Below are 14,613 nucleotides of genomic sequence, written 5' to 3'. Positions count from 1 at the left end.
TCCTGTTCCTCACTTAAGGGTTGGACAGAGCCTCATGGGCAGATCGTCAGGTTATAGATGAGGGTGGGCTCCCTAACGGTGAGAGTCTGGACTTCCCCACCATCGATGGGCCTCACCTGGCTGGTTCCCAGGAGGGGGTGAGGATGTACCTCCAGTCCGTAGAAGGCCTGCAACCTGTCTGTGAGGACCAGATCCAGAAGGTTCCCTCCCGGGCCGGACACAAAGACGACCTGGCTCTCCTCCAGCACATGGGCCTCCAGCTGTCCGACCTGAATCGGCCCAAGTCCCTGGCTGTCCCCTGGATGACCACAACCTCTAGCCTGCTTCAGCTGCACCCCAGCCCCGTCATGTCCATGTCCCCCCAGGCCACCTACATGTCTAAGATCATCCCCAACGCTGTGCTGCTACCCTCCATAGACGTGGTGGAGATCACCCGGAACCGTAGTCGGAGCAGCGTTCGTACTGTCAGTAAGAGCAGCCTGCTGCTGGCCAGCCCTGCCTCCTCCCGCGCCTCCTCCCGCGCCTCCTCCCGCGCCTCCTCCCACGCCTCCTCCCACGCCTCTACCATGTCCTCCGCCTCCCGCTACAACCCACCACACTTCTCTGACAGCTCTGGATGGAGCCACTCTGAGTCCTCTGAGACCCTGGTGTCTGACTCTTCCACCATCTCCTCCAACAGCACCACCAGACAGGGGGGCTCACAGAGGGGGGGTGGGGAGGGTTCATCCAGGGAAACGTCCCTGGACAGCAAGAGTATCCACTCCTCTATCAGTAAGGCCTCCAGGACCTCCGCCACCAACGGCAAAGGGAAAGCCAGAGGGGATGATGGCAAACAGGAGGGGCCCTTCGCCCGGAGCATGTCTGTGATGAAGTCCAAGAGGGCACCGGCCCCACCCAGCCGCTCCTACTCCCTACACAAGGACAACATGAAGAGGCACTCGCGAGACCTGATTGACAACATGGTTACAGCCCCTCCCCAAAGCAGCCCATTCCAGGGCGGGGAGGTTAAGGCTGTCAGTGCTGGGGAAAGTAACAACTTTAGCCCTGGCTACACAGCAGACACCAGCTCTCTGGATGAGTCTTCAGGCTCTGTGACAGCCAGCCCCTTCAACACCTCACAGCAGGCAGCCAGGGAGAAGGTGAGGAACGAGCAGCCAGGCTCCACAGGCTTTTCTCCCCAGAAACAGACCCCCCAGGAAAATGGCCTGAAGAATGTCTCTCCCTCCAGCGGCTACTCCAGCCACGGCTGCACGCCCACCCTCCTTTCCAAACAGACCCATAACCCATCTCCAGGGAAAAAAAGAGGCATCCGAGCAATCATCTTCCCAGTGGCACCATCGCCGGCAGCTTCAGCCCCATCGCTTGTCATTCATCCCCAGGCCTCTGACAGCAGCAAGACGCCTGAGCCAGTCGCCACTGTAACTCCCTCACCTTCAGTCATGTCACTCAGAGAGCTGTTCAACATCCCGCCCCCACCCAAGGTGTCTGCCCCCTCTCCTCCTCCTCCGGAGGTATGGGCACACAACAAGTGTACATTTGAACTGCTGCTAGGTCCCCCGGCCCCCAACAACACGGTTACGATGGTGCGAAAGAACCCAAAGGATCGACGACAGCAGAGGCAGTCTCCCTCCACATCAAGAGAGGGTTATGTTAAGAACTTGTCACCTGAGAGGAGAGATGAGGAGGCAGCACCAGAGCAGGAGGCAGGAGGTGTGCTGGAGAGGGTCACTGAGCCTCAAGCTGAAGAGCAGACAGGTCCAGCAGACCAGGAAAGGGTACAGTCTTCCATTGTGGAGACTAGTAATCCAGCAGCACATACGTTTGAGTCAGGAAAGGGTCAGGAGAGTGAAGTAGCACAGAAGGTTGAAAAGAGGGTCCAAGGAAGTCAGTTGGGAGTTGAAGAGAAGGTGCAGGGAAGTCAGTTGGTGGTTGAACCAGAGAGGGTCATTGTAAATCAGTTGATAGGTAAACTAGAGAAGGTCCAGACAACTAATTTGGTAAATGGGAAATCGGTGAACGCCGCAGTAGCTCCAGGAAAGGGCCTAGAAAAAGTAAAGACCAAAATACAGACTACTACTCCTGCTGCAGCCAAAAAGACTGAATTCCAACCTAAAATGGACACGTCTATGGTAAGCCCTGCTCGAGCTCACATCTCCCCATCTCCGTCTCCTCCCCCAGCACACTATCCTCCCCTTCCCCCTTCCAAACAGACCCCACCTGTGGCCCCCTCAGACTCTATGCCTGCTCCAGAGACGCCACTACTCTCCACCACTGGGGAATCCTCCTGGCCCCCTCCCCCTTCTCCCATGGACTTGGCCACCCTTGGCAATGAGCTTGACCTGCCCATTCCCCCACCACCAAGGGTAGTTATAACAGAATATGTGCCCTCTGTTTCATCTATACTACAGGGAATCCCACCTCCACCCCAGGGAATCCCACCTCCACCTCCCCAAGAAGCCCCGCCTCCACCAAAAGCAAAGTTTGGTCCTTCTTCCTACATCCCTCCACCTCCCCAAAGTATTCCACCCCCACCTCCACTGGAAAACATACAGCAGCACTGTCCAGTGACCACAGAGAGACAGAACCAAGAGAAGTCGTCCCTCAGCAAGAGCTCTTTCTCTCCCACTCCCCCAGAGGAGGGCTCCACTCCCGTGGTCACCCCCACCCTTCTGCAGACGGTCAAGCTGAGGTCTGTCAATAATGGTGACCAGGATCAGGAAAAGGACCAGGGACAGGACTGGACAGGGGTCACTTTGAGGGCCAAAAAACCCAGTAACGGTGAGGCTCCTCAGAAGCCTATTCGAAGGTCTCTGTTCATGACATCTCCCCCTCCCACTGTCACATCCCCAACTACGACTGTTATCTCACAATCTCCCATAGCCCAACCCCCAGAGGCAGCCCCAGCCCCAGCGGCAACCCCACAGGCAGACTCAGAGCCTGCCCCAGCCCCCGTGGCAGCCCCAGCCCCAGAGGCAACCCCACAGGCAGACTCAGAGCCTGCCCCAGCCCCCGTGGCAGCCCCAGCCCCAGAGGCAACCCCACAGGCAGACCCAGAGCCTGCCCCAGCCCCCGTGGCAGCCCCAGCCCCAGAGGCAACCCCACAGGCAGACCCAGAGCCTGCCCCAGCCCCCGTGGCAGCCCCAGCCCCAGAGGCAACCCCACAGGCAGACCCAGAGCCTGCCCCAGCCCCCGTGGCAGCCCCAGCCCCAGAGGCAACCCCACAGGCAGACCCAGAGCCTGCCATGGCCACATCCCCAGAGGCAACCACAGCCCCGGAGGCAGCCACAGCCTCAGCTCCAGAGGGAGCCACAACCCCAGCCACAACCCCAGAGGCAGCTGCAGAGGCAGCTCCAGCCACAGTCCCAGCTGAGGCCCTAGAGGTAGCCACAGCCTTAGCTGAAGCCCCAGCCAAGCCCCAGCCCAGCATACTTAATTTACCCTTAAAGTCATCCACTGTCACCTCTCCTACGAGGAAGTCACCTCCTGCCTCAGCCACCACCCCCTCCATGAGGATGCAGGAGGCCATCCGCTTGAGGACAGCATCCAGAAGTAAAGAGGGGCCTCCCTCTCGTCTCAGTCTGCACTCTCCAACAAGTCTCAAGTCTCCCTCCTCCACCGCCAGTTTCATCTTTGCCAAGAGCACAAAGAAGATTGTCATAGAGACCCCCTCATCCCCTGAGGCCCAGGCCAATCTCACAAAGAACCTGATAGCTGAGCTTTCATCTGTGTCTATTCCAGCCAAGTCCACAGAAACACAGAAGGTGGTGGTCAAGGTGCCTCCACCTGTGTCAAGGAAACCCAAGCCTAAGGTCAAAGAGACAGAGCCCAGTGTGGAGACTGAGCATGTGCAAACTGCGGGTCAGGAAGCATAGCCAGCAGACAACACTGAGGGTAAGGGATCTGTGATTGTGACACAACCAAACTTGCCTAAATTGTTACAGCTATTGTCCATTTGCACTGTTTTTTGATCTGATCTGACTGATCTTTCTCTCCTGTCAAAGGTGCTCCAGAGGCTCCAAGCGGGACAGCAGTGCCACCATTATCCTCCACATGAGCAACACTGCCACTAAGCAAGGATTAATCATTCACAAAGACATTGACTTTTATCTGTACATTGAGAAGACACCACATGTCAAGCACAATATGCAAGAGGGAGAGAGAGATGGATTAAAAAAAAGAAGTGAGCAGAGGACACATACAGAGCCTTCTGAAGACAGGGCAACTGGACATAACTAAATGTAACCCTCTCACATAGGAGCTCTTTGACTTTGAAATCCTTTGTGTATTTAAAATGGTGTTGGTCTTTAATTTTTCTAATACTCTTGTTGTATTTTGGAGCATTTTTCTTTGGCAGAGGGACTTCTTACTGGTCTGATTTAATAATGGACAGTCAGTCAGTCACACTGCATGCTGGTCTAGGTTGCCCTCTAGTGTCAACTATGGAATGTCACAGCTACTGCTGTTGGGTACCTTGATTATATACCACAATGTTGGATTTTTGATATACTCATATTGTTATAAGATAATGCACTATTAGAATGTGTTGAGCACTAGCGGTTCGGGGGGGGGGGGCAGTGCCTCTGTGACAACAATTGTGGCCCCCCTAAATGTGGAGTATGAAATAATTTTTACATAACTCATTTTTGCTATCGTTCTTTTTTTACATCCGTTATTAGACAGTGGCAACACGGAACATGGTCTTTTACCTGCTAATGCCTGCAATGCAGTGAAGAAAACGATATGACAACAATAACGTCTAATGTAACTGGCCCCTCTAACAGTACAACTGGCCCCAGCTTGCCCCCCCCCCAGTTGAAATGGTCTAGAACCGCCACTGGTGTTGAGTTCTTATTTCATCCATCTTGTTTGTTATAATAAAATAATTTACCTAAATTATTTGTTCTGTAGACATCTTCCCATTAGATTTTGTGGGAAATGTGATGTTGTTTTCTATGTCAATATGTGGCAATCTTTCCTGATGTTGTCATATTTCCTTATCTCCTTAGCTACTAAAATGCTATCATCAGAGCTGGGTGATGCCACTAGTTCTAGAATGAGGATGAGAATCCCAATTTTTATAGTCATGTTTTTCTTTTGTTGGCATGAATGTACAGACTTTTACAGGAATCTCACCCTGCATGTAAATCAAATCTCACAGGTTTCATCTGAAGCACAGTTTATGAACTTAACTGGTCATTTAAAAAGACCATTGGGGCAAATTTTTGTCTTGCTTTTAGTTATATCCTGCAAATGTTGATACATTTCCTTTCAACCAGATGGGAGCTACATTATACATTGCATTTATGTTAATAATTTGTTCAGAAATTGGGATATTGCTCAACAATGAAACATCTGCTTTGAAAGTACATATTATCCAGTGATTTCAATGATTGTAGAAAAGTAATCTGACAAATGATTATGTATAGTTTCATTTATTTCAAGGTAACAGAATAAATGTATTTCTTCACAATGAATTCATTCAGCCATTTCATTATTTCTACCTTGTTTCTGAAACCTTTTGAGAAATGTTCCATCAATGTTTTGTGAGTCAATTAGGCTTCTCTAGATTCCATTTATGCAACACACACACAAACACCCTGTTTCCAGGTTTCCACCTTTTGCGTCTTATCAGGATGTCTTGAAACCTCCCATGTTCACACACGTCTGGGTTTTCAGTATCCATCTTAGACACATCTGTATGTTGAATTACAGTCCAAACTAGGACTATATAAACTAGATTTTGACTGTATACAGTGAGCTCAAACTATTAGACCAGTGATATTTTTGTTTTGGCTCTGTACTCCAGCACTTTGGATTTGAAATAATACCATGACTATGTACAGACTTTCAGCTTTAATTTGAGGGTATTTAAATCCATATCGGGTAAACCATTTAGGAATTACAGCACTTTTTGTAGATAGTCCCATTTTAGGGGACCAAATGTGGATGCTACCATGATTACAGATAATCCTGAATGAATAATGAGTGAGAAAGTTAGAGGCATAAATATGATACCAGCCAAAAAATGCTAACCTCCCTTGTTATTGTAATGGTGAGAGGCTAGCATGTCTTGGGGGTATGATATTTGTGCATCAAACTTTCTCAATCATCATTATTCACGATTCATTCAGGACTATCCGTACTTATGGTAGCATCCACATTCATCTAGAAGTGTTTAGAAACATATTCTATTCTTATTTACAATAAAAGTGACTCCAAAATGACACATTATTTACCATTAATTTCTATTGGGCACCAAATTATCTGAAACACAAACAAAAAAAACAGCAAATGCATCCAAGTTTGTAGAGTCACACGCTTGATGTAATCATTGCGTGCTAGGAATATGGGACCAAATATTAAACTTTTGACTACTTTAATACACAAAGTGCCTTCAGAAAGTATTCACACCCCTTGACTTTTTCCATGTTTTGTTGTGTTATAGCCTCAATTTAAAATGGATTATTGGATTTTGTCACTGGCCTACACACAATGCCCTATAATGTCAAAGTGGAATTATGTTTTTTGAAATGTTAAATTAATAAAAATGAAAAGCTGAAATGTCTTGAATCATTAAGTATTCAATGCCTTTGTTATGGCAAGCCTAAATAAGTTCAGGAGTGAAAATGTGCTTACAAAGTCACATAGTAGGTTGCGTGGACTCACTCTGTGTGATATAATAGTGTTTATCAGGATTTTTTTTATGACTACCTCATCTCTGTACCCCACACATACAATCATCTGTAAGATCCCTCAGTCGAGCAGTGAACTTCAAACACAGATTCAACTACAAAGACAAAGGTTTTCCAATGTCTCACAAAGAAGGGCAGCTAGTGGGAGATGGGTAAACATTTTAAAAAGCAGACATTGAATATCCCTTTGAGCATGGTGAAGTTATTAATTAGACTTTGGATAGTGTATCAATATAATCATTATAAAGATACAGGTGTCCTTCCCAACTCAGTTGCTGGAGAGGAAGGAAACCACTCAGGGATTTCCCCATGAGGCCAATGGTGACTTTAAAACAGTTACAGAGTTGAATGGCTGTGATAGGAGAACGCTGAGGATGAATCAACAACATTGTAGTTACTCCACAAAACTAGCTTAATTGACAGAGTGAAAAGAAGGAAGCCTGTACAAAATACAAATATTCAAAAACATGCATCCTTTTTGCTACAAGGTACTAAAGTAATACTGCAAAAAATGATGCAAAGCAATTAACTTTTTGACCTGAATACGAAATGTTATGTTTGGGACAAAACCAATACAACAAATTACTAAGTACTACTCTCAATATTTTCAAGCATAGGGTTGGCTGCATCATGTTATGGGTTATGGGAGCTTGTAATCTCTAAGGACTGGAGAGTTTTTCAGGATAAAAAAGAAACGGAATGGAGCTAAGCACAGGGAAAATCCTAGAGGAAAACCTGGTTCAGTCTGCTTTCCACCAGACACTGGGAGATGAATTCACATTTCAGCCGGACAATAACCTAAAACACAAGGTCAAATCTACACGGGAGTTGCTTACCAAGAAGACAGTGAATGTTCCTGAGTGGCCGAGTTACAGTATTGACTTAAATCTACCTGAAAATATATAGTAAGTCTTGAAGTACAGAGCCAAAACAACAACAAAAATGTGTATAGCCGAATCCACTAATTTGAAGAGGTGTCCACATACTTATGTATATATAGTGTATCATCACGTGGCTCCAAGTTTACTTCGATATAATGGTAATTATATCAACATTTGTGTATAAAGGCGTTTCCACTGACATTTCTCGCATAATTAATTTTACTCACAAAAAAAGATTCTACCATGTGGAACAACCGAATTGTCTGTCGGCATTTATAAAATTGTACCGGTATATTCTGTTTCCATCAGCCCGGTCGTGACTTTTTTAATGCTTCATCTGCAAGAAATGTTTGGATGAAAACTACTGTCCCAATGCTTTTGGAGATCACTGTATGTATACAATGTATATTTAAGTATTGATATTATTTTGAATTTATATAAAACATTATTTATATTGGAATTTCTCATTTTTTTGTCACCTGGGTAATGGGTCAAACAATCTGTTACCTCTGTAGATGATTATTTTTAGATCATCTCCTGTCAGAGTTTGTACAACTCTCATGCTCATACATGAAAGTGTATGTCTGCAAAGGGAATCCTTGAGGAATAATGGATTGAATTTATGTGAGCGGCTGGATCTATCTATTGCCTTTATATGATCATAACATAATGTGTGGATCCTGATTTACAATGGTAATATGCAGGTCATACTGTAGAAGATACTAAAATAACTACTGCCTTGTGCCTCGAAAAGGAGTGTCAGGAATATTATGGAAAACAATGTCTTGGGAACGTCACTGACGTTGTGCGTCATCGGGCACGTCTAGCCTCTGTGAGGAGCCAGGGCTAGGTGGAGTAACAAAGGGTGAATAGTAGATCAGTTGGTGTTTCATTCCTCACCATAAACTGTAAGACACTAGTGCCTGGACTGCTGTTGATTCATTGAAGGACTTGATTTTCTACTATTGCTGGCTGAATACAGTAAACTCTGTCATGAGCTGGAAATGCTGGTTCACTCAAAGTTTTTTTTAAACTTTATTACATTTAGTTTTACAGGAACAGTGCACATTAATCAACATTACTGTAAAAGTGCCAGTTTTAGCCAGCCAGCTAATTTTCAACTGCAGTCCCTTAACAGGTTATCAATGAAACTATTAAAATGCAAACAGACAATGAGCACAGCCAGAGCAGCAGAGTACAACAGGACAAGGAAACATATGACAATTAAGACTTAGCAAGCAGACAGGCAGAGCATGTGACAGAAAAAAAACAAGCATTATTTGTTATCTTCTGTCTTTCAATACTGGTGAGACACTTCTATGGTACTCCTTCCTCCAACTTTAATAACAGGACTGATGTATCTGATCCAGGATATCTTCTCTCCCGGGGCTAAGGGGGGGCTTGACCAATACGTGGGGGTGCTAAGAAAATAGTTGATTTTCATGACTTCAGAGTTATAAGGAAGTTCTCGTTTTTCAATAAAAGCAGATATGGCACACAGCACATTCGATATAAATGTCGTTAATTGAATTTGGCCAAAGAATATTCAACAAAATAGCTATTAGCCTAATACAAGTGACCACAAGGCAATGACACAAACGCCTTTCACGTGCAAAGGTGATATACTTCAGCATCGGACAGCGCCCATGCACTGAAGTCTATCAGCAATAACAATACAATACATCCAAAATGCGACAACAACAAGAAGTGCATTTATTCCATATGCATAATCAGACAACTGTGCATTGGTAATAATGTTTCGGATGAAATGGCTATCACAACGTCAGAAATGAAATTAATAATATCCAAAGTGCAGCCACAACGACAAGTGAAATGCATTTAGCCTATGCCTGTTAACTGTGCACACACTTGTAAAACGAACTGGCTATAATCACAATCTTAGTTATTATATTTCTATTGCAAAAATACTTGTAGGCCGACTGGCCGACAATATGCATGCGTCTTCTTGTTCCATCCAGATCAGCGCGATTGAATCATGTTCCCGCCACCGGACAGGTGCGCTCTGTCAATAAATAAAAGACCTTTCAGTTACAAATTCATAATAATAGATGAGGCTACGACAGGCGCACAATATACAAAATTACCCAACTTAATACCACATAATAATTTATCGTATGGCATATTTATAATAAATGAATCAGTTACTCACCAAGTGTTGTTTTTTTAGAAAGACGATGCGTCTGTTGTTGTGGTTCAGTGCAAATGAGCCTATCATTTTCTGGACATCCTGGGCTTTGGTTCTTTCTGCGTGTATGGACAGGCAGGCAAGGTTGCTGAGTCGAGGGTTTGCCATTCTGTTTCTCAGGTAGGTTTTTACACGCCGCATGCAGGAAAAACTGCGCTCACATGACGCGGAGGTTACTGACAGTGTGACAGATATGTGTGACAACAAAATCCCCCGCTGGCTTCACGTTTCTGACACAGTCCACCAAAACAAGATTGAGACGGTGTGCGTGGCAATGAATGTAGATTGCCCGAGGGACGGCGCCGTCATGCAGTGTGATCAGTGTTACATTTACTAAGAGTCTCTTTGATCGTAGCGAAAAGCGACTCGGCATCTAATCCATCAGTTGGAGTGAAATGAAAGAAATTCCTGAGGTCCTTACTCTCATCTACCATCAATGCAAATAGTTTAGCATCTTGTATTTCACCACTTATCTGATCCCTAATCTTATTTGCCATGACTAGTATTTCATTCTGTATATCATGATGCGTGTACTTAACATTTCTAGGATTATCTGATATTTTCTGTGCAACTGTTTTGTCGAATTTTCCTATGACCTGTAAAAGTTCAAGGAAGTTTCCCTGGGTTGACAGCCATGTCGTTTTCTATGTCTCCTCTCTGTGAAAGTCCCTGGTATGCAGTGAAACGCAATGACTCCACAACTGCTCTCATATACTCTCTGTTGTCTCGGACTATTTTCGAATGTTCATCACTTAGAGCATTGCATATTGTTGAGCCAGACTCTTTCTGAATCGTCCACTCACATTCCACGCTGTCATTGCATATGTATGTTCCACGCTAGCATTGTGTGTCTTGAACGAACGTGTCGCCTTCTTCCAGTTCTGGTAGCCATCGTGGGCAAATGTCGCTTTCTTTCCACCATGGTTTCCTGGACGTTGAAAGTGGCGGCATGCAAAGCAGAAAGCATGGTCCTTTGAAATATAATATTTCAGCCATTTGTAATCCTCATACCATCTACGATTGGAGTAGCGATCCTGCTGTCCAACTTTTGTGGCTGGAAAACGCCGAAGAAGAGGGCGCCTTGGTTCTTCAACAGGTGACTGGTTTAAATCAGAGGGTGGCTGTGCTAACAGTGCAGCTAACGATGGCTGTGGAGCAGCTAGCAGCGACGAACTGCTCTGGTGCTCCCTCACGTCGTGGCTCACGAGTTTCTCTCTCCGACTCATTTTTCTTATCTCCCTCTTCTTCTTTGGCCCCCTCGGAGACTGGATTTTTTAAAATGGATTTTCAATTTCTACCCGCACTCTTCTCTTATTTTAAATTTCTACCCGCACTCTTCTCTTGGTCAGAAAACGTCCCACTGTAACGGGGCGAGATGCGCGACTAACAAGCTACAAGTTAGCTCATATAACGTAGCCTAACGTGCGCGAGCACACACACCAGACCTAGCTGATTATTGAGTTGCTGCTGTTAGTGAAAAGCATCTGAAATATGTGTGAAGATAATGTGTCTCGAGTCTAATTTAAAATGTTGAGACAAGAAGATGTGAGGCGAAAGATAGTTTATAGGCGCGTCTCTCTCCAGAATCCACTAAACTTTCTCCCGACAATTATTGCGCATTGTTATTTAATTTAACTAGGCAAGTAAGTTAGGAACAAATTCTTATTTACAATTATTGTCTACCCCGGCCAAACCCTCCCCTAATGACGCTGGGAAAATTGTGCGCCGCCCTATGGGACTCCTGATTACGGCTGGTTGTGATACAGCCCGGGAACAGAACCTGGGTCTATATTGACAACTGTAGCACTGCGAAACAGTGCCTTAGCCCGCTGCGCCACTCGGCGCACCTGATTCACACAGTCTCCGCTGAACGGTTGATGTTGAGATGTGTCTGTTACTTGAACTCTGTGAAGCATTTATTTGGGCTGCAATTTCTGAGGCTGGTAACTCTAATGAACTTATCCTCTGCAGCAGAGGTAACTCTGGGTCTTCCTTTCCTGTGGCGGTCCTCATGAGAGCCAGTTTCATCATAGCTCTTTATGTTTTTTTGCGACGGCACTTGAAGAGACTTTCAAAGTTCTTGAAATGTTCCTGATTGACTGACCTTCATGTCTTAAAGTAATGATGGATTGTCATTTCTCTTTGCTTATTTGAGCTGTTCTTACCATAATATGGACTTGGTCTTTTACCAAATAGGGCTATCTTCTGTATATCACCCCTAACTTCTCACAACACAACTGATTGGCGCAAATGCATTAAGAAGGAAAGAAATTCCGCAAATTAACTTTTATCAAGGCACACCTGTTAATTGAATTGCATTCCAGTAGTAAAAATAAAGAAAAACCCTTGAATGAGTAGGTGTGTCCAAACTTTTCACTGGTACTGTATATATACAGTACATTCGGAAACTTTTCAGACCCCTTGACTTTTTCCACATTTTGTTACGTTACGGCCTTATTCTAAAATTGATTCAATAGTTTTTTTTCCCTTCATCAATCTACACACATTACCCCACAATGACAAAGCAAAAGCTGGTTTTAGTAGACATTTTTGCAAATGTATTAAAAATAAAAGACAGAAATATCACATTTACATAAATATTCAGACCCTTTACTCAGAATGATGAAGGCCACTGTGTTCTTGGGGAACTTTAATGCTGCAGAAATTGTTTGGTACCCTTTCCCAGATCTGTGCCTTGACAATCCGGTCACACACCCATCTATATGTGGGGTGGCAGATAGCCTAGTGGTTAGAGCATTGGGCCAGTAACTGAAACGTTGCTGGATTGAATCCCTGAGCTGACAAGGTAAAAATCTGTCTTTCTGCCCAATGTTCCCTGGAAGGCTGTCATTGTAAATAAGAATGTGTTTTTAACTGACTTGCCTAGTTAAATAAAAGCATAAATTATTATTTTTAAATATAAGGTCCCACACTTGACAGTGCATGTTTGGGCAAAAACCAAGCCATGAGGTCAAAGGAATTGTCCGTAAAGCTCCGAGACAGGATTGTGTTCGATGCACAGATTTGGGATAAGGGTACCAAAAAATGTGTGCAGCATTGAAGTTCCCCAAGAACACAGTGGCCTCCATCATTCTTAAAAGGAAAAAGTTTGGAACCACCAAGACTCTTCCTAGAGCTTTCCGCCCAGCCAAACTGAGCAATTGGGGGAGAAGGGCCTTGGTCAGGGAGGTGACCAAGAACCCAATGGTCACTCTGACAGAGCTCCAGAGTTCCTCTGTGGATATGGCAGAACCTTCCAGAAGGACAACCATCTCTGCAGCACTTTTCGTATGCACTGTAAATGTAAAATAAATAGTAATTTATTCATATAACAAATCCCTAATTTTGTGGATTAGTTGCATCTCAGATTAGCTCTGTCTCTTGTAAGTAGGCCTAGCAGTTTGTTGAAACTGCTATAATATTGTAGTTGCACTGACCATAATGATTGCTGTGATGGCTGCTGGACCAACTGATGTCCTCTTACCATGGAGGAAAACATATTTTGGACCATCACAAAAAAATATCGCCTTTCAAACAAAAAACATCTACTGCACTTCATAAAGCAGAAAAAGGGAACACATTTATGAATGGATTAATTCATGGATTTATTGGCTTTATATAATTTTACACTGTCCGCAATATTTTTCCTACAGTATGAGTAACTGCTGTATTATTTTATAGTTTTTTTCAAACAAAACAATGTAGAATAGAGGATGGTGATTGGCTTGAAAATGAAGCCAATGGCATTGGTTAGAGAACAAACAGATCTGGAACCAGGCTAGCTAGTCTGTTCACATTCTTATCTAAATGTGTTGCCATGGGTGCACATTGTATCCAGTTGTATCTGATTACTGGTGGTAGGAAGTTGTTTGCTAAGGAGTGGACTCTCAACTCATTCACTGTTAACTGTAATTTTTAGAGAAAAAAAAGAGAAAAATCCCATGGAATCGACGCTAAATGTTATTTTATTGAGCAGGGGGTCTTTTTGAAAGCTGAAAGGGTCCTACAGTATCAACCAAAAACAAGGTTTTACCCAGAATTGTAATTTATTTTCAGCATGTCTGGGTTCACATGATTTTGTCATGTGCTGGTGTCACAGATGATGAGTCATAATACAGTCATCTTTTTTTAAACAAAGTTGTATGTGTTCTGTGTCCATCTTTGACACATCTATGTGTTGACTCAACATAACTAAAGCAGAATATGAAATTGAGTTTGACAATGGTATATGTCAGTATGCTTAATGTCAAACATGTTTTGTCAGTCCAAGCTGTTATTTGTCCACTTGCTCTTAGTTGGATGTAAATGTATATACATTTAATGCTGTTCATATTGCATTTGTCTCCTGGGTATTTAGTGGTACAAAGCTCATCTATGTTGAGATGTAAGGCCAGATGTTTATTTGTCATGGTTACTGAGCTGCCAACAAAACTGAGAGGGTGTGTGTGTCTAGTTCGTAGGAAAGAAACCTGTTCCGACATGAATAGGTGGACAGTTGAAGTCAGAAGTTTACATACACCTTAGCCAAATACATTTCAACTCAGTTTTTCACAATTCCTGATATTTAATTCTAGTAAAAATTCCCTGTCTTAGGTCAGTTAGGATCACCACTTTATTTTAACAATGTTTAATGTCAGAATAATAGTACAGAGAATGATTTATTTCAGCTTTTATTTCTTTCATCACATTCTCAGTGGGTCAGAAGTTTACATACACTCAATTAGTATTAGCAAAGCACCCCCACAACATGATGCTGCCACCCCCGTGCTTCATGGTTGGGATGGTGTTTTTCGGCTTGCAAGCCTCCCCCTTTTTTCTCCAAACATAACAATGG

General features: G+C 44.2%; 1 protein-coding gene and 1 long non-coding RNA gene across 6 annotated transcripts in view; one reads left to right on the top strand and one right to left on the bottom strand.

The window, feature by feature from the left end:
- LOC106610882 (uncharacterized protein KIAA1522 homolog) overlaps window positions 1–5,474 on the top strand; it is a 42,048-nt gene extending 36,574 nt beyond the window's left edge. For all 5 annotated transcript variants that reach the window (XM_014210535.2, XM_014210533.2, XM_045723437.1 and 2 more), the window contains 2 exons: window positions 19–3,891; window positions 4,002–5,474. In XM_014210535.2, the coding sequence (XP_014066010.2) occupies window positions 19–3,872 (3,854 nt within the window). In that variant the 3' untranslated portion in view covers window positions 3,873–3,891; window positions 4,002–5,474. The remainder of the gene's footprint in view (window positions 1–18; window positions 3,892–4,001) is intronic.
- Window positions 5,475–9,263: 3,789 nt separating this feature from the next.
- LOC106610884 (uncharacterized) lies at window positions 9,264–11,474 on the bottom strand. The gene is made up of 2 exons (XR_001330005.2): window positions 9,744–11,474; window positions 9,264–9,596 (listed from the first exon to the last, which is right to left on the bottom strand). It is a non-coding gene; the product is annotated as an uncharacterized lncRNA (long non-coding RNA).
- Window positions 11,475–14,613: the final 3,139 nt, after the last annotated feature.

Source organism: Salmo salar, chromosome ssa09, assembly GCF_905237065.1.
Source record: "Salmo salar chromosome ssa09, Ssal_v3.1, whole genome shotgun sequence".
In the NCBI taxonomy this organism is placed as follows: Eukaryota; Metazoa; Chordata; class Actinopteri; order Salmoniformes; family Salmonidae; genus Salmo; species Salmo salar.
The sequence above is the reverse complement of the archived record's forward strand: the minus strand, read 5'-3'. Positions and strand labels throughout refer to the sequence as shown.